This window comes from Acipenser ruthenus, unplaced genomic scaffold, assembly GCF_902713425.1.
Source record: "Acipenser ruthenus unplaced genomic scaffold, fAciRut3.2 maternal haplotype, whole genome shotgun sequence".
Classification (NCBI taxonomy): Eukaryota; Metazoa; Chordata; class Actinopteri; order Acipenseriformes; family Acipenseridae; genus Acipenser; species Acipenser ruthenus.
In genome coordinates, this window is record NW_026708535.1 from 15,001 (window position 1) to 37,500 (window position 22,500).

The following is a 22,500-nucleotide window of genomic DNA, read 5'->3' on the forward strand; positions in this document are numbered from 1 at the left end:
GAGGGGGAAAGAGGAGAGGAGGGGGAAAGAGGAGAGAGAGAGTGGGAGAGGAGAGGAGGGGGAAGAGGAGAGAGAGAGTGGGAGAGGAGAGGAGGGGGAAAGAGGAGAGGAGGGGAAAGAGGAGAGGAGGGGGAAGAGGAGAGAGAGAGTGGGAGAGGAGAGGAGGGGAAAGGAGAGAGAGAGTGGAAGAGGAGAGGGAAAGAGGAGGAGGGGGGGGAAAGAGGAGAGAGTGGGGGAGGAGAGGAGGGGGAAGAGGAGAGAGAGTGGGAGAGGAGAGGAGGAGGGAGGGGGAAGAGGAGAGGAGAGAGAGAGTGGGAGAGGAGAGGAGAGGAGAGAGAGGAGGGAGGGAGGGGGAAGAGGAGAGAGAGAGTGGGGGAAGAGAGATGAGAGATGAGAGAAGGAAGAAGCAAAGGAGGAGCACAGCGGGTAAGAGAAGAGGGGGGTGACCTGGATAAGAGAAGGTGAAAGGGGCACAGAGGAGAGAGGGGGAGAGGTCAGGCTTCAGAGAGAGGGGGGGGGTGCACATGTCCTCTGCTTGACCTGTGTGTCTCTGTCCCTCTGTCCACAGGAGCAGGATGAGAGGACGGAGGCTGCGGTCCCACGGAGGATTCCAGGTAGGAACCTCACTCGCTCCCCCATCGAAACCCCTTCACCATTTTCACTGCTTCTGTTTTTAAAAGATGAACGATCGCCCTCTGGTGGCCGAGCAGCGCATTGCAGCGCGTCCTGAAGTTTCCAGTTTCTATTATTATTATTATTATTATTATTATTATTATTATTATTATTATTATTATTATTATTTGTTTATTGAGCAGACGCCTTTATCCAAGGCGACTTACAGAGACTAGGGTGTGTGAACTATGCATCAGCTGCAGAGTCACTTACAACTACGTCTCACCCGAAAGACGGAGCACAAGGAGGTGAAGTGACTTGCTCAGGGTCACGCAGTGAGTCAGTGGCTGAGGTGGGGATTTGAACCCGGGACCTCCTGGTTACAAGCCCTTTTCTTTAACCACTGGACCACGCAGCCTCCTGATGCAGTTTCACCCTTCCTGTGCTCTAGGATTCCCTGGGTTCGCTGGTGGTGCTGGTGCTCCTGGGTTTCCTGGGTTCCCTGGTGCTGCTGGTACCGCTGGTGGTTCTGGAGCAGGTGCGTTCAACATGCCAGGACTCAACGAGATCTTCAGCGACCCGGAAGTGCTCATGGCCATGAAGGTGAACTGCATGACCTCGGAGGGGGTTTCATTCTCTTGCAGTCTTTTGTATGATAGACCTTCACTCCTCTCTCTCCTCTATCCAATCCCCTTTCTCTACTCTCTCCTCTCTGCTCTGTCTCTCCCCTATCCTTTCTCTGCTCTGTCCTCTCTGCTCTCCACTCCTCTCTCTCCCTCCCTCCCTGCTCTCTCTCTCCTCTCCCCTATCCTTTCTCTGCTCTGTCCTCCTCTCTTCCTCTCCCTCCCTCCTCTTCTCTCCTCTCCCTCCCTGCTCTCTCTCTTCTATCCCCTCCTTTCTCTGCTCTGTCCTCCTCTCTTCCCTCTCCCTGCTCTCCTTTCTCTGTCCTGCTCTCCTCTCCCTCCTTTCTCTTCTCTCCTCTCCCTCCTCTTCTCTCCTCTCCCTCCCTGCTCTCTCTTCTATCCCCTCCTTTCTCTGCTCTGTCCTCCTCTCTTCCCTCTCCCTGCTCTCCTTTCTCTGTCCTGCTCTCCTCTCCCTCCTTTCTCTTCTCTCCTCTCCCTCCTCTTCTCTCCTCTCCCTCCCTGCTCTCTCTCTCTTCTATCCCCTCCTTTCTCTGCTCTGTCCTCCTTTCCCCTCTGCTCTCCCCCTCCCCCCCCCCCCCTCCTGGTTTCTGTGGAGCGCTCTGTCCCAGTAAAACCGAATAATTGATTCATGAAGCAATAATATTCTCTCTCTTCAATTCAATGGTGCTTTATTAGCATGACTTGCAATCGCAGGTGTTGCCAAAGCAATTATACAATACAGACATGTATACAATGCATCATAAATACAGGATAAAATTCATGGGAAGATAGTACTGTTAATGATGAATAATCTCTCTCTCTCTCTCTCTCTCTCTCTCTCTCTCTCCTCTGTGTGTCTCTCTCTCCTCTGTCTGTCTGTCTCTCTCCTCTGTGTCTGTCTCTCTCTGTGTGTGTCTCTCTCTGTGTCTCTCTCTCTCTCTCTGTGTGTGTCTCTCTCTCTGTGTGTGTCTCTCTCTGTGTCTCTCTCTCTCTCTCTGTGTGTGTCTCTCTCTCTCTGTGTGTCTCTGTGTGTGTGTGTCTCCTGTGTGTGTCTCTCTCTCCTCTGTGTCACTCTCCTCTGTGTGTGTCTCTCTCTCTCTCTCCTGTGTCTCTCCTCTGTGTGTGTCTCTCTCTCTCCTCTGTCTCTCTCCTCTGTGTCACTCTCCTCTGTGTGTGTCTCTCTCTCTCTCTCTCTCTCTCTCCTGTGTCTCTCCTCTGTGTGTCTCTCTCTCTCTCTCCTCTGTCTCTCTCCTCTGTGTCTCTCTCTCCCTCTCTCTCTCTCCAGGATCCTGAAGTCATGGCCGCGTTTCAGGATGTTGCTCAGAACCCTGCCAACATCTCCAAATACCAGGGCAACCCCAAAATCATGAACCTCATGGGCAAGCTGTCCTCCAAATTCGGGGGCGCGCAGCCCTAGGGAACCTGGGCAGGCTGGCGGGGTGGGGCAGGGCGGAGGGTACCCCAACTTTACAAACCTTATCTGGGGAGCGGGGGTTGGGCTTGAGGGGACTAATCTGTTCCTCCTTGTATAGATTTAATATTTGATTCAATTCAGTAGAGCTCTCAGAATCTAAACTTCAGATTCAGCGGAGTGTCGCCATTATTAACCTGTCCTGTGACACTCTGCTGCCCTCTGGTGGAAGAGAGAAGTACAGCAGTCTTGTACCAGTATTAACCTGCCCCCTGGTGGATGGGAGAAACACAGCAGTGAGAAATATCCTCTAGTCCTGAACACAGCAGTCTGTACCCTTACTAACCTGCTCTGCAGCTCCTCCAAGCGGAGAAGTGAAATTCACAGACTGTTTTCAAGCTTCTCCTTTTTTTGTAATGTTTAAGAACTTAAATAAAAAAAAAGATTAAAACAAACCACATTTCTTCTTTTTATTTTGATCAGTTTAGTTTGCTAGAGGGAGGTCAGGTAACCTGTTATGATAACCTAGAGCTGAGATCAATTATTATTATAGAAGCTTAATCCAGGGGTGGCTAATCAATCCCAGCACTGGAGTGTCATGATTCAACTCCAGGCATGGCTAACAGAAAAAGAAAAATGTGATCATTAAACTACTTCAGGGTCTGCAGCTTTTTGAGTAATTAATTGAATTAATTCAATAATTAAAACAATTTAGAACTGGGTTCTTGGGACAAAATTTTAGACAACCCGTTCGCTTGCTTTGGCTTTTAAGGGAGGTGGGGCAGAGTTCTGCCGATCGCACCTTCCCTTTAAGAGGGGGAGAAAGGGCGTGGTTTTGCTGAGCAATCGAATCATCAAATCAAACTATTTCAAAATAACGAAACACACACACCAATGATGTACACTGTGAGCAAATAAAATTGACTTTCAAATTGATTGTGTTGTGCGATTATTTTTTCTGTACAAATATTTAATAATGTATTTGTGTGCATATACTACAGGGTTGCCACAGTATAGCCTGGTTTACCATTATGAATATGCTTTACCAGACCTCTCTGCTTTACAATGCTTCCCTATGCTTTACCAGACCTCTCTGTGCTTTACAATGCTTCCCTATGCTTTACCAGACCTCTCTGTGCTTTACAATGCTTCTCTATGCTTTACCAGACCTCTCTGTGCTTTACAATGCTTCCCTATGCTTTACCAGACCTCTCTGTGCTTTACAATGCTTCCCTATGCTTTACCAGACCTCTCTGTGCTTTACAATGCTTCCCTATGCTTTACCGTTACCTAATGAAATACAGCCCTCTGAAATGTCTTTATAATATACAGCGCTAGACCCTGATATTGATGCGATCCAGCCCTCTGAAATGTCTTTATAATATACAGCGCTAGACCCTGATATCGATGCGATCCAGCCCTCTGAAATGTCTTTATAATATACAGCGCTAGACCCTGATATCGATGCGATCCAGCCCTCTGAAATGTCTTTATAATATACAGCGCTAGACCCTGATATTGATGCGATCCAGCCCTCTGAAATGTCTTTATAATATACAGCGCTAGACCCTGATATCGATGCGATCCAGCCCTCTGAAATGTCTTTATAATATACAGCGCTAGACCCTGATATTGATGCGATCCAGCCCTCTCAAATGTCTTTATAATATATAGCGCTAGACCCTGATATTGATGCGATCCAGCCCTCTGAAATGTCTTTATAATATACAGCGCTAGACCCTGATATTGATGCGATCCAGCCCTCTGAAATGTCTTTATAATATACAGCGCTAGACCCTGATATTGATGCGATCCAGCCCTCTGAAATGTCTTTATAATATACAGCGCTAGACCCTGATATTGATGCGATTCAGCCCTCTGAAATGTCTTTATAATATATATAGTTATCAGACCCTGATACTGCCCCAAATTAACTAGGTAACAAAAGACGCAGACGTTCCTAAACAGAACATGAAAGGTTTATTTATAATACACAACGCTGATGCAAATTAATCATTCTGAAAAGAAGAACAAAAAATGGCTTCTCTCTGCTTTCATGCGAACGACGACACAGAGGCAACAGAGCTGGTGCAGGTCACTCCTAGTGGCCATACCTGGGGAGGGGGGGAGGAAGACAAAATTAACCCCTTTCAAAATCACCCTGATAACAGCCTATCTGCTGAGGGCAGGACTAGTCATCTTAAAAACAAATAAATAAATAACACAAATTGGTTTTGTGCACAAAGACACAATTAAAAATACAGACATTGTGCGTAGGGAGTCTCTTATAGAAGTCACAGTGTCTCTTATAGAAGTCACAGTGTGTAGGGAGTCTCTTATAGAAGTCACGGTGTGTAGGGAGTCTCTTATAGAAGTCACAGAGTGTAGGGAGTCTCTTATAGAGGTCACAGTGTGTAGGGAGTCTCTTATAGAAGTCACAGTGTGTAGGGAGACTCTTATAGAATTCACAGTGTGTAGGGAGTCTCTTATAGAAGTCACAGTGTGTAGGGAGTCTCTTATAGAAGTCACGGTGTGTAGGGAGTCTCTTATAGAAGTCACAGAGTGTAGGGAGTCTCTTATAGAGGTCACGGTGTGTAGGGAGTCTCTTATAGAAGTCACAGTGTGTAGGGAGTCTCTTATAGAAGTCACAGTGTGTAGGGAGTCTCTTATAGAAGTCACAGTGTGTAGGGAGTCTCTTATAGAAGTCACAGTGTGTAGGGAGTCTCTTATAGAAGTCACAGAGTCTCTTATAGAAGTCACTGTGTGTAGGGAGTCTCTTATAGAAGTCACACTGTGTAGGGAGTCTCTTATAGAAGTCACAGAGTCTCTTATAGAAGTCACAGTGTGTAGGGAGTCTCTTATAGAAGTCACAGTGTGTAGGGAGTCTCTTATAGAAGTCACAGAGTCTCTTATAGAAGTCACTGTGTGTTGGGAGTCTCTTATAGAAGTCACACTGTGTAGGGAGTCTCTTATAGAAGTCACAGAGTCTCTTATAGAAGTCACAGTGTGTAGGGAGTCTCTTATAGAAGTCACAGTGTGTAGGGAGTCTCTTATAGAAGTCACAGTGTGTAGGGAGTCTCTTATAGAAGTCACAGTGTGTAGAGAGTCTCTTATAGAAGTCACAGTGTGTAGGGAGTCTCTTATAGAAGTCACAGTGTGTAGGGAGTCTCTTATAGAAGTCACAGTGTGTAGGGAGTCTCTTATAGAAGTCACAGTGTGTAGGGAGTCTCTTATAGAAGTCACAGTGTGTAGAGAGTCTCTTATAGAAGTCACAGTGTGTAGGGAGTCTCTTATAGAAGTCACGGTGTGTAGGGAGTCTCTTATAGAAGTCACAGTGTGTAGGGAGTCTCTTATAGAAGTTATAACTGTTAAAAATGAAAGTGCTGTGGACTGCTATCCATGTGGAAGAGAACAACAACACCCTCTTGGAAAAACGCACGACAAACAGCCGCGGTCAACGCCGGTTTTGTCACACTACACAACACCAAACGAATGAAGGAGAGGGAAGCAGGACTTACTTTTGAAACTCCCACTCTCGGTTGTCCAGGGGGCAGACCTGCCTGGTCTTTAACCAGCGGGAGATGCAGTGGAAGTGAAACGCGTGCTGAGGGAGGAGAATCGACACAAGTTAACTCACTTCAATTCAATTCAAAAACACAAGACTCGACTAAACTGAGTCCAGCAGACCAGCTCTAGTTTGGGGCTCTAGTGCCTTCATCAGCGTGATTGAAACTAAACTGAGTCCAGCAGACCAGCTCTAGTTTGGGGCTCTAGTGCCTTCATCAGCGTGATTGAAACTAAACTGAGTCCAGCAGACCAGCTCTAGTTTGGGGCTCTAGTGCCTTCATCAGCGTGATTGAAACTAAACTGAGTCCAGCAGACCAGCTCTAGTTTGGGGCTCTAGTGCCTTCATCAGCGTGATTGAAACTAAACTGAGTCCAGCAGACCAGCTCTAGTTTGGGGCTCTAGTGCCTTCATCAGCGTGATTGAAACTAAACTGAGTCCAGCAGACCAGCTCTAGTTTGGGGCTCTAGTGCCTTCATCAGCGTGATTGAAACTAAACTGAGTCCAGCAGACCAGCTCTAGTGTGGGGCTCTAGTGCCTTCATCAGCGTGACTGAAACTAAACTGAGTCCAGCAGACCAGCTCTAGTGTGGGGCTCTAGTGCCTTCATCAGCGTGATTGAAACTAAACTGAGTCCAGCAGACCAGCTCTAGTTTGGGGCTCTAGTGCCTTCATCAGCGTGATTGAAACTAAACTGAGTCCAGCAGACCAGCTCTAGTTTGGGGCTCTAGTGCCTTCATCCAGCATTTGTCTATGGAATTAGTTGTTTTTAAGTGTGTCTGATTATTAAACTCCTAGTGAAACCAGGACTGGATCACACTGCTGTGCAGCAGGAGTCTGATTCCCAGCCCTGTGGTACATAACCCTACAGGAAAACAGAGGGAACTAAAAGTGACCACAATCTGCTAGTCCGAGCGTTCGGCTTCCGATGACTCTCGGAGCCATTTGAGAAACATCTGAACCCAGTCGTGTGTTTTTTTTTGCATTTTGAACAGAGAGGTTGGCTTTAAAATGGGTTGAGAGGACATTTGTGAAATAAAAAGACAGACAGACAGAAAATCGAAGCTGGCTGTTGAACTCACGTTGCAGACCCCCCACGCAACCGTGCACTCCTCAGAGGTTGCTGAAGCTTGGTTAGCTTGACACTCTATGCCTGGAGAAAGAAAGAAAGAAAGGTCAGTGACATCATCAGTGACATCATCACCCCTCCCCCCTCCCCCGTCACCACTGCAGCGTGTTCACAATCACAGCTCTCAGCGTGAGGAGAAAGAGAGGATGATGGGAGAAGAGAAACAGCCAGTCAGTGACATCATCAGTGACATCATCACCCCTGAGCTTGTTAGCTAGACACCCTGGGGGCTGATCAAGCTGGTAGCAGTAAAACCTGGACTGGATCACGCTGCTGTGCGATAGGAGTCTGATTCCCATCCCTGATCTCTATGTCTAAATATCCCACAGTTCCCAGCAATATCCTGTAGCTCTCTTCACTATAAAATCAGCTACAAACCTCCTTCAACCAAAGTCTATCTACAGGGCTGGGAATCAGACTCCTGCTGCATAGCAGTGTGATCCAGTCCTGGTTTCACTAGGAGTTTAATAACAAGACACACCTGAGCTTGTTAGCTAGACACACTGGGGGCTGATCAAGCTGGTAGCAGTAAAACCTGGACTGGATCACACTGCTGTGGGATAGGAGTCTCATTCCCCTCCCTGATCTCTCTGTCTAAATATCCCACAGTTCCCAGCAATATCCTGTAGCTCTCTTAACTATAAAATCAGCTACAAACCTCCTTCAACCAAAGTCTATCTACAGGGCTGGGAATCGGACTCCCGCTGCACAGCAGTGTGATCCAGTGTAGCTAGCAATGCTGCTGTAGGTGTAATACCCACGAGCCCCGGGCTCACAGGAGCGCGTCCTGATCAGCAGCGATACTCACACAGGTCCATGATGTGGTTTCTGCAGATCGCACAGTTATCAACCACAATGTCCCACGCCCACAGAGCAACTGCATTCCACTGAGAGAGAGAGGAGAGGGAGAGGAGAGGAGAGGGAGGGGAGAGGGAGAGGGAGGGGAGAGGGGAGAGGAGAGGAGAGGGAGGGGAGAGGAGAGAGGGAGAGGGAGAGGAGAGGGGGAGGAGAGAGGGAGGGGAGAGGAGAGGGAGGGGAGAGGAGAGAGGGAGAGGGAGAGGAGAGGGGGAGGAGAGGAGAGGGAGGGAGGAGAGAGGAGAGGGAGGAGAGGGGGAGGGAGTGGAGAGGGGGAGAGGAGAGGGAGGAGAGGGAGGGGAGAGAGGAGAGGGAGGGAGGGGAGAGAGGAGAGGGAGGGAGGGGAGAGAGGAGAGGGAGGGAGGGAGGAGAGGGAGGAGAGGAGAGGGAGGGGGAAGAGGGAGGGGGAAGAGGGAGGGGGAGGGAGGGGGAAGAGGGAGGGGGAGGGAGGGAGGAGGGAGGGGGAGGGAGGGAGGAGGGAGGGGGAGGGAGAGAGGGGGAAGAGGGAGAGAGGGGGAAGAGGGAGAGAGGGGGAAGAGGGAGAGGGGGGAGAGAGAGGGAGGGAGAGGGGGGAGAGAGAGGGGGGGAGAGGGAGAGGGAGAGGGGGGGAGAGGGAGAGGGGGGGAGAGGGAGAGGGAGAGGGGAGGGGGGGAGGGGAGAGGGAGAGGGGAGGGGGAGGGGGGAGGGAGGGGAGAGGGGAGAGGGGGGAGGGAGGGGAGGGGGGAGGGGGGGAGGAGAGGGGAGAGGGGGAGGGGGGAGGGAGAGGGGAGAGGGGGAGGGAGGGGGTGGAGGGGGGTGGAGGGGGAGGGAGGGGGTGGAGGGGGGTGGAGGGGGAGGGGGGGGGGGAGGGAGGGAGGAGAGAGGAGAGGGAGGAGAGGGGGAGGGAGTGGAGAGGGGGAGAGGAGAGGGAGGGGAGAGAGGAGAGGGAGGGAGGGGAGAGAGGAGAGGGAGGGAGGGGAGAGAGGAGAGGGAGGGAGGGAGGAGAGGGAGGAGAGGAGAGGGAGGGGGAAGAGGGAGGGGGAAGAGGGAGGGGGAGGGAGGGGGAAGAGGGAGGGGGAGGGAGGGAGGAGGGAGGGGGAGGGAGGGAGGAGGGAGGGGGAGGGAGAGAGGGGGAAGAGGGAGAGAGGGGGAAGAGGGAGAGAGGGGGAAGAGGGAGAGGGGGGAGAGAGAGGGAGGGAGAGGGGGGAGAGAGAGGGGGGGAGAGGGAGAGGGAGAGGGGGGGAGAGGGAGAGGGGGGGAGAGGGAGAGGGAGAGGGGAGGGGGGGAGGGGAGAGGGAGAGGGGAGGGGGAGGGGGGAGGGAGGGGAGAGGGGAGAGGGGGGAGGGAGGGGAGGGGGGAGGGGGGGGAGGAGAGGGGAGAGGGGGAGGGGGGAGGGAGAGGGGAGAGGGGGAGGGAGGGGGTGGAGGGGGGTGGAGGGGGAGGGAGGGGGTGGAGGGGGGTGGAGGGGGGTGGAGGGGGAGGGGGGGGGAGGGGGGGAGGGGGGGGAGGGGAGGTGAAGGGGGAGAGACAGAGTGAGGGGGAGAGACAGAGTGAGGGGGAGAGGGAGAGGAGAGAGAGGAGAGGGAGAGAGTAAAGAGGGAGAGGGAGAGAGGGAGAGAAAGGGAGAGAGGGAGAGAAAGGGAGGGAGGGAGGTTATCTGTTTGTATTGATGAGTTGTGTTGATGTTTGTTGTTTAAATGCTTTGGCAAAACAATTTATTTCATCACGCTAATAAAGCCTCGAACAAACAGACACACAGACAGACAGACAAAGAGAAAGCGAGAGACAGACAGAGTCACACAGACAGAGAGACACACAGACAGACAGAGAGAGAAAGAGACACAAACACACACACAGACACACAGAGACAGAGAGGAGCCACACAGATAGAGAGAGAGACACAAACAGACACACAGACAGACAGACAAAGAGAGAAAGCGAGAGACAGACAGAGTCACACAGACAGAGAGACACACAGACAGACAGAGAGAGAAAGAGACACAAACACACACACAGACACACAGAGACAGAGAGGAGCCACACAGATAGAGAGAGAGACACAAACAGACACACAGACAGACAGACAAAGAGAGAAAGCGAGAGACAGACAGAGTCACACAGACAGAGAGACACACAGACAGACAGAACGAGAGAGAGTCACACAGAGAGACAGAACGAGAGAGAGAGTCACACAGACAGACAGAACGAGAGAGAGAGAGTCACACAGACAGACAGAACGAGAGAGAGAGAGTCACACAGACAGACACACATTAAAAGCACAGTTTTGTTTTCAGGTTTCCTAACCCTAAAGCAAATAAAAAACACTACACTTAGCCATCTTGACAGACCTGCGTAACTGTAGTTTGAATTATTATACCACATAATGTATGGACTAAAATTCAACTACGCGTTTATTAATTTCTCATTCGATCACTGTATTTTATTACCCTATTTCCAAACACAATTCTGCGGTAATTGCAGTCGGGATTAATCTAGTAATCGCATACCACAGCCAATCTAACAAACGGTATAAAAACTTATAAAATCGATTAGAATGTTGTCACAGTTTATCAAAACGATAGGGGCGTGGTCCAAGCGGAAACACGTCAGTATTTTAGTATCGATTATTACGGATATGAAATAATAGACAGGGGGGAGGCTTCGTCATTCGCGTTATTAACTTAAGATTTAAAAAACAAGACATCTAAATAAACTAATAAGTTATTAATTACTTGAGATAAATCGTTACCACAACATAACACAGCAAAAAATAAAAACGCTTTTCAACAATCGACGGTACAGCGCGGTCTGGCTTTTTATTTTTAAATAATAAACATTAATTTAAACAAACTCCGTCCGTTTGTTTTTAATTCTGCCCCCCCCGTTTCGTTTCCCGAGGCTTACTTTCTTCACTTCGAAGCGTTTTTTGCTGGCGCCGCTGTTCGTCCCGGTCGGGGTGTCAACATCCATCGCTGCCGCCATCTTGTCGTTAGGGAAGTTTAAAAAAACGCACTGCGCATGCGCCGCCGTCCCTCGCCTGAGCCTTAAAGGGGCGGGCACACATTACTCAATTTAAATCGGCTGATAATTATAACCCTATACTATCATCGATAATAACCCTATCGACAGACTTTTTTTTTTAAATGTTTTATATTAATCGTAATTATTAACATATATGTATCACCCTTCCTTAAATGTGCTTTATTTGCTCTTATCTGCCCCCTATTTTACTGCATTTAATCCTGTATTTTGGAGTACTGTAATCTGTCACAAGTGTTATTTAATCTGTAGTATTTTGTATTTAATTATATCCTGATGTAACTATCACTGACACTGTTATCTGCTCCGTTATTGAATCGTATTTTGTCACACTTGTACTTGCTTGAACCAAAGTCATTGTATTTATCTTGCTCTTAATTGTATTAATACTTGTACTGTGATTCTTGAAATGTATATATATATATATATAATTTATTATTTTTTTATTTGAAAACTATGTATTCTGGTAACACTTTTAAATAACGGCCGCAAGTTTCCTAATTAATTCTGACTGAATACGACAGGAACATTAATTAACACCTGAACATCTTCTGAAGCAATTTTTGTGTCAATATTTTCCAAATACTAACAGCCTTGTACGAATTTAAGAAAAAATATTAAAAAATTAAAACCGTTCAACTGCGACATCTGGCGGCACGGCGTCGTTACTACAAGCGATCTTAAACTAATCAAAGGTAATTAAAGTCACGCTTCCATCACGTGTTGTACGCAGCCCCAGTGGCCTAATGGATAAGGCACTGGCCTCCTAAGCCAGGGATTGTGGGTTCGAGTCCCATCTGGGGTGGAACATTTTTAATTTTTTTTTTTGTATAATTTTATATTAAATTATTATTTTTTTAAAAATCAATTATTTATCTATTTTTGAGGTGGTTTTCTTTTTGGCTATGCAAGATAATTGTTAATAATAATAATAATAATAATAATAATAATGTATGATTGTATTACTGTAACGTTGTGATTTTAACACGATTTTCTTTATATCATCAGTGTTTATTTCAGAGTGAATTAATTACGTTTTAAGACTTGTTTACCATTTGTCTCCATGGCCACTAATGTTTATATATTAAATATTGCTTGAAAATTAACATCAGTGTCATTAGTGTTATTATTCTGGCTGTAGTAGATCTATATGAATTGAAATGGTCTAATCAATAGATCTTAACATTCAATAATTAACATATTTAACATAATTAGCCTTGTACTCTAAGAGAGAAAAACAGGGCAGCAGTGTGGAGTAGTGGTCAGGGGCTCTGGACTCTTTACCGGAGGGTCGTGGGTTCAATCCCAGGTGGGGGACACTGCTGCTGTACCCTTGAGCAAGGTACTTTACCTAGATTGCTCCAGTGAAAACCCAACTGTATAAATGGGGAATTGTATGTAAAAAATAATGTGATATCTTGTAACAATTGTAAGTCGCCCTGGATAAGGGCGTCTGCTAAGAAATAAATAATAATAATAATTTTCTGACGTTCAAAATCTTCAATCTCTGCGTCACGCATACTCGCTTCTCATTGGTCAGTTTCTCTAGTTACGGCTGTGGAGCTCCAGGATCTGATCAAGATTTCGGATCAGTGGAGCTTGATCCTGATCTGCTACGTACAGGGGTGCCCAATCCTGGTCCTGGAGGGCCAGTTTTTGTTCAAACTGTACACTAAATTGATTAATTGGACCAATTAAGATTCTAATAAGGGCTTGATTGGTCCAATTCATTAATTTAGGGCGCAGTTGCAACAAAAGCCAGGAGGGCATCGGCCCCCCAGGACCAGGATTGGGCACCCCTGGCTTAGTACAGCGTCTTTTCATGACCCGGCTCCAGTGAACCCCGATCCGATCCTGATTTTTGATCCCTTTAGTACAAACCGGCCCCAGAAGTCGTGTGGGTGCGTTTTTTTTCTATGCGTGACGCAATCGCTAAGGGATTGTGGCGTCATAATCCCGGCGAGGCACTTGTCCAATCAGCGGTTCGGGGGTGGGGGAGGGGGCGTGGCCTGTCAGAAAAGTTCTACAAGAAAAAGTCGCTCCAGTTTCAGTTCACAATAATTCTCTAGATTTTACAGAGCGGTGACTGCTAAGATAAAATACATTAAAAAAAACCTCTGAATTATTTTTTTTAAAGAAATGTGTTTATTTTTTCTATACTTACTATGCGGGACAGTATCCCTACTCCCTATAGAAGCGACACCGCGCAAGGAAAACCAGATCGGTGACAAAGGTAAGTTTATATAGCTCAGGTCTCGTAGGGTATTAGAAGTGTGACTAAATACGTTTTAAAATCGCAGTGCTGCGGTTTTGTTTTACAAGCGAACGGTTAAAACGAAAAAGGAACTCGGCGTTTGAAGTCACGAGTTCTCCCGCTGGCGCTTCTCGTCTGAAACTTGCGGTTCAGCCCCTTGAGATAAACAGGGGGACACGGAAAGCACCGTCGGACTTAGACCCTTCTCCCAAAGAGCCGGCCAAAAATCACAGCCATATCCCTTAGCTTAACACAGTAAACGCACTGCAAAGTGTACTGAAACACAGAGAGGTCTGGTGAAGCGTAGGGAAGCATTGTAAAGCACAGAGAGGTCTGGTAAAGCATAGGGAAGCATTGTAAAGCACAGAGAGGTGTGGTAAAGCATAGGGAAGCATTGTAAAGCACAGAGAGGGCTGGTAAAGCATAGGGAAGCATTGTAAAGCACAAAGAGGTCTGGTAAAGCATAGGGAAGCATTGTAAAGCACAAAGAGGTCTGGTAAAGCATAGGGAAGCATTGTAAAGCACAGAGAGGTCTGGTAAAGCATAGGGAAGCATTGTAAAGCACAGAGAGGTCTGGTAAAGCATAGGGAAGCATTGTAAAGCACAAAGAGGTCTGGTAAAGCATAGGGAAGCATTGTAAAGCACAGAGAGGTCTGGTAAAGCATAGGGAAGCATTGTAAAGCACAGAGAGGTCTGGTAAAGCATAGGGAAGCATTGTAAAGCACAGAGAGGTCTGGTAAAGCATAGGGAAGCATTGTAAAGCACAGAGAGGTCTGGTAAAGCATAGGGAAGCATTGTAAAGCACAGAGAGGTCTGGAAAAGCATAGGGAAGCATTGTAAAGCACAGAGAGGTCTGGTAAAGCATAGGGAAGCATTGTAAAGCACAGAGAGGTGTGGTAAAGCATAGGGAAGCATTGTAAAGCACAGAGAGGTCTGGTAAAGCATAGGGAAGCATTGTAAAGCACAGAGAGGTCTGGTAAAGCATAGGGAAGCATTGTGAAGCACAGAGAGGTCTGGTAAAGCATAGGGAAGCATTGTGAAGCACAGAGAGGTCTGGTAAAGCATAGGGAAGCATTGTAAAGCACAGAGAGGTCTGGTAAAGCATAGGGAAGCATTGTAAAGCACAGAGAGGTCTGGTAAAGCATAGGGAAGCATTGTAAAGCACAGAGAGGTCTGGTAAAGCATAGGGAAGCATTGTAAAGCACAGAGAGGTCTGGTAAAGCATAGGGAAGCATTGTAAAGCACAGAGAGGTCTGGTAAAGCATAGGGAAGCATTGTAAAGCACAGAGAGGTCTGGTAAAGCATAGGGAAGCATTGTAAAGCACAGAGAGGTCTGGTAAAGCATAGGGAAGCATTGTAAAGCACAGAGAGGTCTGGTAAAGCATAGGGAAGCATTGTAAAGCACAGAGAGGTCTGGTAAAGCATAGGGAAGCATTGTAAAGCACAGAGAGGTCTGGTAAAGCATAGGGAAGCATTGTAAAGCACAGAGAGGTCTGGTAAAGCATAGGGAAGCATTGTAAAGCACAGAGAGGTCTGGTAAAGCATAGGGAAGCATTGTAAAGCACAGAGAGGTCTGGTAAAGCATAGGGAAGCATTGTAAAACACAGAGAGGTCTGGTAAAGCATAGGGAAGCATTGTAAAGCACAGAGAGGTCTGGTAAAGCATAGGGAAGCATTGTAAAGCACAGAGAGGTCTGGTAAAGCATAGGGAAGCATTGTAAAGCACAGAGAGGTCCGGTAAAGCATAGGGAAGCATTGTAAAGCACAGAGAGGTCTGGTAAAGCATAGGGAAGCATTGTAAAGCACAGAGAGGTGTGGTAAAGCATAGGGAAGCATTGTAAAGCACAGAGGTATGATAAAGCATAGGGAAGCATTGTAAAGCACAGAGAGGTCTGGTAAAGCATAGGGAAGCATTGTAAAGCACAGAGAGGTCTGGTAAAGCATAGGGAAGCATTGTAAAGCACAGAGAGGTCTGGTAAAGCATAGGGAAGCATTGTGAAGCACAGAGAGGTGTGGTAAAGCATAGGGAAGCATTGTAAAGCACAGAGAGGTGTGGTAAAGCATAGGGAAGCATTGTAAAGCACAGAGAGGTCTGGTAAAGCATAGGGAAGCATTGTAAAGCACAGAGAGGTCTGGTAAAGCATAGGGAAGCATTGTAAAGCACAGAGAGGTCTGGTAAAGCATAGGGAAGCATTGTAAAGCACAGAGAGGTCTGGTAAAGCATAGGGAAGCATTGTAAAGCACAGAGAGGTCTGGTAAAGCATAGGGAAGCATTGTAAACCACAGAGAGGTGTGGTAAAGCATAGGGAAGCATTGTAAAGCACAGAGAGGTCTGGTAAAGCATAGGGAAGCATTGTAAAGCACAGAGAGGTCTGGTAAAGCATAGGGAAGCATTGTAAAGCACAGAGAGGTCTGGTAAAGCATAGGGAAGCATTGTAAAGCACAGAGAGGTCTGGTAAAGCATAGGGAAGCATTGTAAACCACAGAGAGGTCTGGTAAAGCATAGGGAAGCATTGTAAAGCACAGAGAGGTCTGGTAAAGCATAGGGAAGCATTGTAAAGCACAGAGAGGTCTGGTAAAGCATAGGGAAGCATTGTAAAGCACAGAGAGGTCTGGTAAAGCATAGGGAAGCATTGTAAAGCACAGAGAGGTCTGGTAAAGCACAGGGAAGCATTGTAAAGCATAGGGAAGCATTGAAATGTATTATGTTGAGTACCGCTCTTTCTCTCTCTCTCTCTCTCTCGCTCCCTCCCTTCTCGCGCAGGTGTCGCCATGGCGACGGTGTACTGGGAGCGCTCGGAGAAGGCGGTGGTTTTGAGAGAAGGCGTCATGTTGAAAGACGGAGACGCGTACGGTTTTTATAACGACTCTCTGTACCAGAGCGGCTGGGGGGTGCTGGAGCTGAGAGCGGGGTACGGAGCGACGAGGGACCCCGATACCGTCATGTACCTCGCGGGGTACCTGGAGGGATATCTCACAGCACGGTGAGAGAAAATGAGGAAGCGCCAAGTCTCTCTCAGCGTCTTCAGTGTAAATTCAACGGCAAACGTTTCCACTAGAAGTCTCTCTCAGCGTCTTCAGTGTAAATTCAATGGCAAACGTTTCCACTAGAAGTCTCTCTCAGCGTCTTCAGTGTAAATTCAATGGCAAACGTTTCCGCTAGAAGTCTCTCTCAGCGTCTTCAGTGTAAATTCAATGGCAAACGTTTCCGCTAGAAGTCTCTCTCAGCGTGTTCAGTGTAAATTCAATGGCAAACGTTTCCTCTAGAAGTCTCTCTCAGCGTGTTCAGTGTAAATTCAACGGCAAACGTTTCCACTAGAAGTCTCTCTCAGCGTCTTCAGTGTAAATTCAATGGCAAACGTTTCCACTAGAAGTCTCTCTCAGCGCCTTCAGTGTAAATTCAATGGCAAACGTTTCCACTAGAAGTCTCTCTCTCTGCGTCTTCAGTGTAAATTCAATGGCAAACGTTTCCACTAGAAGTCTCTCTCAGCGTCTTCAGTGTAAATTCAACGGCAAACGTTTCCACTAGAAGTCTCTCTCAGCGTCTTCAGTGTAAATTCAATGGCAAACGTTTCCGCTAGAAGTCTTTCTCAGCGTCTTCAGTGTAAATTCAATGGCAAACGTTTCCACTAGAAGTCTCTCTCAGTGTCTTCAGTGTAAATTCAACGGCAAACGTTTCCACTAGAAGTCTCTCTCAGCGTCTTCAGTGTAAATTCAATGGCAAACGTTTCCACTAGAAGTCTCTCTCAGCGTCTTCAGTGTAAATTCAACGGCAAACGTTTCCACTAGAAGTCTTTCTCAGCGTCTTCAGTGTAAATTCAACGGCAAACGTTTCCACTAGAAGTCTCTCTCAGCGTCTTCAGTGTAAATTCAACGGCAAACGTTTCCACTAGAAGTCTTTCTCAGCGTCTTCAGTGTAAATTCAATGGCAAACGTTTCCACTAGAAGTCTCTCTCAGCGTCTTCAGTGTAAATTCAACGGCAAACGTTTCCACTAGAAGTCTTTCTCAGCGTCTTCAGTGTAAATTCAACGGCAAACGTTTCCACTAGAAGTCTCTCTCAGCGTCTTCAGTGTAAATTCAACGGCAAACGTTTCCACTAGAAGTCTTTCTCAGCGTCTTCAGTGTAAATTCAATGGCAAACGTTTCCACTAGAAGTCTCTCTCAGCGTCTTCAGTGTAAATTCAACGGCAAACGTTTCCACTAGAAGTCTTTCTCAGCGTCTTCAGTGTAAATTCAACGGCAAACGTTTCCACTAGAAGTCTCTCTCAGCGTCTTCAGTGTAAATTCAATGGCAAACGTTTCCGCTAGAAGTCTTTCTCAGCGTCTTCAGTGTAAATTCAATGGCAAACGTTTCCACTAGAAGTCTCTCTCAGTGTCTTCAGTGTAAATTCAACGGCAAACGTTTCCGCTAGAAGTCTTTCTCAGCGTCTTCAGTGTAAATTCAATGGCAAACGTTTCCACTAGAAGTCTCTCTCAGCGTCTTCAGTGTAAATTCAATGGCAAACGTTTCCGCTAGAAGTCTTTCTCAGCGTCTTCAGTGTAAATTCAACGGCAAACGTTTCCACTAGAAGTCTCTCTCAGCGTCTTCAGTGTAAATTCAATGGCAAACGTTTCCGCTAGAAGTCTTTCTCAGCGTCTTCAGTGTAAATTCAATGGCAAACGTTTCCACTAGAAGTCTCTCTCAGTGTCTTCAGTGTAAATTCAACGGCAAACGTTTCCACTAGAAGTCTTTCTCAGCGTCTTCAGTGTAAATTCAATGGCAAACGTTTCCACTAGAAGTCTCTCTCAGCGTCTTCAGTGTAAATTCAATGGCAAACGTTTCCACTAGAAGTCTCTCATTTAGGGTTTTCCTGTTGATTTTTCAGGCAGATGGGGGATCATTACAGGAACATGTACCCCCAGCTCATAACGGACCCCACTGTCGCCTCAAAAGTCAAAGACTTTCTCCAGTAAGTATACATGACAACAGAGGCAGTATGTTGTCTGTCCACCAGGGGGCAGAATTTGCTTCAACTGTTGTATTATAGTTAATAACTAATGTTCTACCCCCTCTTCTCTCTCTCTCACTCTCTCGCTCTCTCTCTCTCCTCTCCTCTCTCCCCTCTCCTCTCTCTTCTCTCTTCTCTCCTCTCCTCTCTCTCCTCTTCTCTCTCCTTTCTCTCCTCTCCTCTCTCCTCTCCTCTCCTCTCCTCTCCTCTCCTCTCTCCTGACAGGAAGCAGTTCTCCTGGGCTCGTGACGAGGTGCACAGGATGGGAGGGGGGGATCCTCTTTGGCGTCACGTTGGGTACGTCCTGTCCCAGCTCGACGGGCTGCATGCAGGGGCGCTGGAGTGGGCAAAGAGGAGCCGGACTGAGGTGAGGTGAGGGAGCGGGAGAGGGAGAGGGAAGGAGGGGAGGAAGGGCGAGAGATGGGAGGGATGGGTTTGAATGCTATTAACATTTATTTTCTCTCTCTCTCCCCTCCTCTCTCCTCCTCTCCCCTCTCTCCTCTCTCTCCCCTCTCTCCTCTCCTCTCTCCTCTCTCCTCTCCTCTCTCTCCTCTCTCCCCTCTCTCCTCTCTCTTCTCTCTCCTCTCTTCTCTCTCCTCTCCTCTCTCCTCTTCTCTCTCCTCTCCTCTCTCCTCTCCTCTCTCCTCTCTCCTCTCCTCTCTCCTCTCTGTCTTCTCTCTCTCCTCTCTCCTCTCTCCTCTCCTCTCTCCTCTCTGTCTTCTCTCTCTCCTCTCTCCTCTCTCCTCTCTCCTCTCCTCTCCTCTCCCCTCCTCTCTTCTCTCCTCTCTCCTCTCTCCTCTCTTCTCTCTCCTCTCCTCTCTCCAGCCCCTGTCTCTGTTTGCAGTTCACTTTTTGAATGGTCTTGGTGATTTGCTGGATCTCATTCCCATGCTGTTTCCTGGCAACCACACTGACTGGCACTCCCTCAGCTGGGCCAAACAGAACCAGGACCGGACCAACATGGGGCACTGCTCCGCACTCATCAAGGTGAGGGGGACCCCTGAACCCAAACCCCAAACACTTGTAATACTGAACGCCTGGGATTGCCATCGTAGTGCCACTGTCTGTGTGTGTGTCTGTCTGTCTGTCTGTCTGTCTGTGTGTGTCTGTGTGTCTGTCTGTGTGTCTGTCTGTCTGTGTGTCTGTCTGTGTGTCTGTCTGCATTGCTATTGCAGTGCCAATGTCTAGCTGTCTGTACTTTATCTGACAGTCTCTCTCCTCTCCCCTCTCATCCCTCTCTCTCCCCTCTCTCCTCTCTCCCCTCTCATCCCTCTCTCTCCCCTCTCTCCCCTCTCTCCTCTCCCCTCTCATCCCTCTCTCTCCCCTCTCCCCTCTCCCCTCTCCCCTCTCCCCTCTCATCCCTCTCTCTCCTCTCTCTCCTCTCTCCTCTCTGTCTTCTCTCTCCCCTCCCCTCTCCTCTCTCTCCTCTCCCCTCCCCTCTCCATCCTCTCTCTCTCTCCTCCTCCTCTCTCTCCTCTCTCTCCTCTCTCTCCTCTCACCTCTCTCCTCTCTCTCTCCTCTTCTCTCTCTCCCCTCTCTCCTCTCTCTCTCCTCTCTCTCCCCTCCCCTCTCCTCTCTCCTCTCCTCTCTCTCCTCTCCTCTCTCCCCTCCTCCCCTCTCGCCTCTCTCTCTCCTCTCTCCCCTCCTCCCCTCTCTCCTCTCCTCTCTCTCAGGTGTTGCCCGGGTTCGAGAACGTCTTCATCTCCCACTCCAGCTGGTTCAGCTACGCGGCCACCATGAGAATCTTCAAGCACTGGGACTTCAAACTGGAGGACCAGCAAACAGCCACGGGCCGGCAATCCTTCAGCAGCTACCCGGGTACGAGCCTGCACTGCCCCCTAGTGCGCGACACAAGCACTGCGCTGCAATGGTTCTGTATTACACTGAGGGGGCAATGGTAGCACAAGTATAGGGCAGCTACAATGGGGTGAGGCTGGTAGAATGGGACCACAGTGTGCTCACTATACCCTCAATGATCTTCAATGGCAGACAGACAGACAGCGGCACTGCAATGGCTCTGTATTACACTGAGGGGGGCAATGGTAGCACAAGTATAGGGCAGCTACAATGGGGTGAGGCTGGTAGAATGGGACCACAGTGTGCTAACTATACCCTCAATGATCTTCAATGGCAGACAGACAGACAGCGGCACTGCAATGGTTCTGTATTACACTGAGGGGCAATGGTAGCACAAGTATAGGGCAGCTACAATGGGGTGAGGCTGGTAGAATGGGACCACAGTGTGCTAACTATACCCCCAATGATCTTCAATGGCAGACAGACAGACAGACAGACAGACAGACAGACAGAGAGGCAGACAGACAGCGGCACTGCAATGGTTCTGTATTGCCATTAGCTTGCTTGTCGCTGTGTGCTTCCAGGCTTCCTCATGTCTCTGGATGATTTCTACCTGCTGGGCAGCGGTCTGGTGATGGTTCAGACCACCAATGGGATCTACGACCGCTCCCTCTTCAAACTGGTCACGCCCCAGTCTCTGCTGGCCTGGCAGCGGGTGCGAGTGTCCAACATGATGGCTCGCGACGGGAAGGAGTGGGCTAGCATCTTCTCCAACTATAATTCAGGTAGGAGAGGAGAGGAGAAGGTTTTGCATCACCCTGCATAAGGAACTACGGCTCCCAGCATGCCTCTGCACCCGTGGCAATGGTGAGGCATGCTGGGAGCTGTAGTTCTTTATGATGTGGTCTCGTATCACAAGCGATACAGACCTCTATTACGATACATCATGTACAGCTGTGGGCAAAAGTTTAGCAGCATCACCCTCTATATAGAATGAACTGATTCAGCTTCATAGAGTCCAATGAAAGCTGCTGAATAATGTTCCCTTGTTAACATATTGAATTCCACCCCCTCTATATAGAATGAACTGATTCAGCTTCATAGAGTCCAATGAAAGCTGCTGAATAATGTTCCCTTGTTAACATATTGAATTCCACCCCCTCTATATTTAGGTACTTACAATAACCAGTACATGGTGGTGGATTTGAACAAGATTCACCTCCAGGAGGACATTGAGGAAGGAGCACTCTTCATTATAGAACAGATCCCAGGACTGGTGGAGTTCTCTGACCAGACCAGCGTCTTGAGGAGGGGTGAGAAAACAGCCTTAAACTGAGTCCAGCAGACCAGCTCTAGTGTGGGGCTCTAGTGCCTTCATCAGCGTGATTGAAACTAAACTGAGTCCAGCAGACCAGCTCTAGTTTGGGGCTCTAGTGCCTTCATCAGCGTGATTGAAACTAAACTGAGTCCAGCAGACCAGCTCTAGTTTGGGGCTCTAGTGCCTTCATCAGCGTGATTGAAACTAAACTGAGTCCAGCAGACCAGCTCTAGTGTGGGGCTCTAGTGCCTTCATCAGCGTGATTGAAACTAAACTGAGTCCAGCAGACCAGCTCTAGTTTGGGGCTCTAGTGCCTTCATCAGCGTGATTGAAACTAAACTGAGTCCAGCAGACCAGCTCTAGTTTGGGGCTCTAGTGCCTTCATCAGCGTGATTGAAACTAAACTGAGTCCAGCAGACCAGCTCTAGTTTGGGGCTCTAGTGCCTTCATCAGCGTGACTGAAACTAAACTGAGTCCAGCAGACCAGCTCTAGTTTGGGGCTCTAGTGCCTTCATCAGCGTGACTGAAACTAAACTGAGTCCAGCAGACCAGCTCTAGTTTGGGGCTCTAGTGCCTTCATCAGCGTGACTGAAACTAAACTGAGTCCAGCAGACCAGCTCTAGTTTGGGGCTCTAGTGCCTTCATCAGCGTGATTGAAACTAAACTGAGTCCAGCAGACCAGCTCTAGTTTGGGGCTCTAGTGCCTTCATCAGCGTGATTGAAACTAAACTGAGTCCAGCAGACCAGCTCTAGTTTGGGGCTCTAGTGCCTTCATCAGCGTGATTGAAACTAAACTGAGTCCAGCAGACCAGCTCTAGTTTGGGGCTCTAGTGCCTTCATCAGCGTGATTGAAACTAAACTGAGTCCAGCAGACCAGCTCTAGTTTGGGGCTCTAGTGCCTTCATCAGCGTGATTGAAACTAAACTGAGTCC

At 48.2% G+C, this 22,500-nt stretch overlaps 2 protein-coding genes, 1 non-coding gene and 1 pseudogene across 3 annotated transcripts in view; 3 read left to right on the top strand and 1 right to left on the bottom strand.

The window, feature by feature from the left end:
- Positions 1–3,101, top strand: part of LOC131734216 (hsc70-interacting protein-like) — a 13,327-nt pseudogene extending 10,226 nt beyond the window's left edge.
- A 1,508-nt stretch (positions 3,102–4,609) lies between these two features.
- Positions 4,610–11,204, bottom strand: LOC131734219 (RING-box protein 1). Its single transcript, XM_059021298.1, has 5 exons — positions 11,077–11,204; positions 8,147–8,225; positions 7,292–7,362; positions 6,165–6,250; positions 4,610–4,760 (listed from the first exon to the last, which is right to left on the bottom strand). Exons 1-5 carry the CDS (start codon positions 11,152–11,154, stop codon positions 4,748–4,750), a joined length of 327 nt encoding a protein of 108 aa, XP_058877281.1. The 5' UTR covers positions 11,155–11,204; the 3' UTR covers positions 4,610–4,747.
- Positions 11,205–11,943: 739 nt separating this feature from the next.
- Positions 11,944–12,016, top strand: trnar-ccu (transfer RNA arginine (anticodon CCU)). The gene has a single exon. It is a non-coding gene; the product is annotated as a tRNA-Arg (tRNA).
- Positions 12,017–13,212: 1,196 nt separating this feature from the next.
- LOC131734217 (phospholipase B-like 1) overlaps positions 13,213–22,500 on the top strand; it is a 15,443-nt gene continuing 6,155 nt past the window's right edge. Inside the window, exons 1-8 of the mRNA XM_059021296.1 lie at positions 13,213–13,444; positions 16,229–16,448; positions 18,331–18,414; positions 18,679–18,820; positions 19,279–19,440; positions 20,127–20,271; positions 20,835–21,035; positions 21,423–21,563. Coding sequence (XP_058877279.1) covers positions 13,351–13,444; positions 16,229–16,448; positions 18,331–18,414; positions 18,679–18,820; positions 19,279–19,440; positions 20,127–20,271; positions 20,835–21,035; positions 21,423–21,563 — 1,189 coding nt within the window. The 5' untranslated portion in view covers positions 13,213–13,350. The remainder of the gene's footprint in view (positions 13,445–16,228; positions 16,449–18,330; positions 18,415–18,678; positions 18,821–19,278; positions 19,441–20,126; positions 20,272–20,834; positions 21,036–21,422; positions 21,564–22,500) is intronic.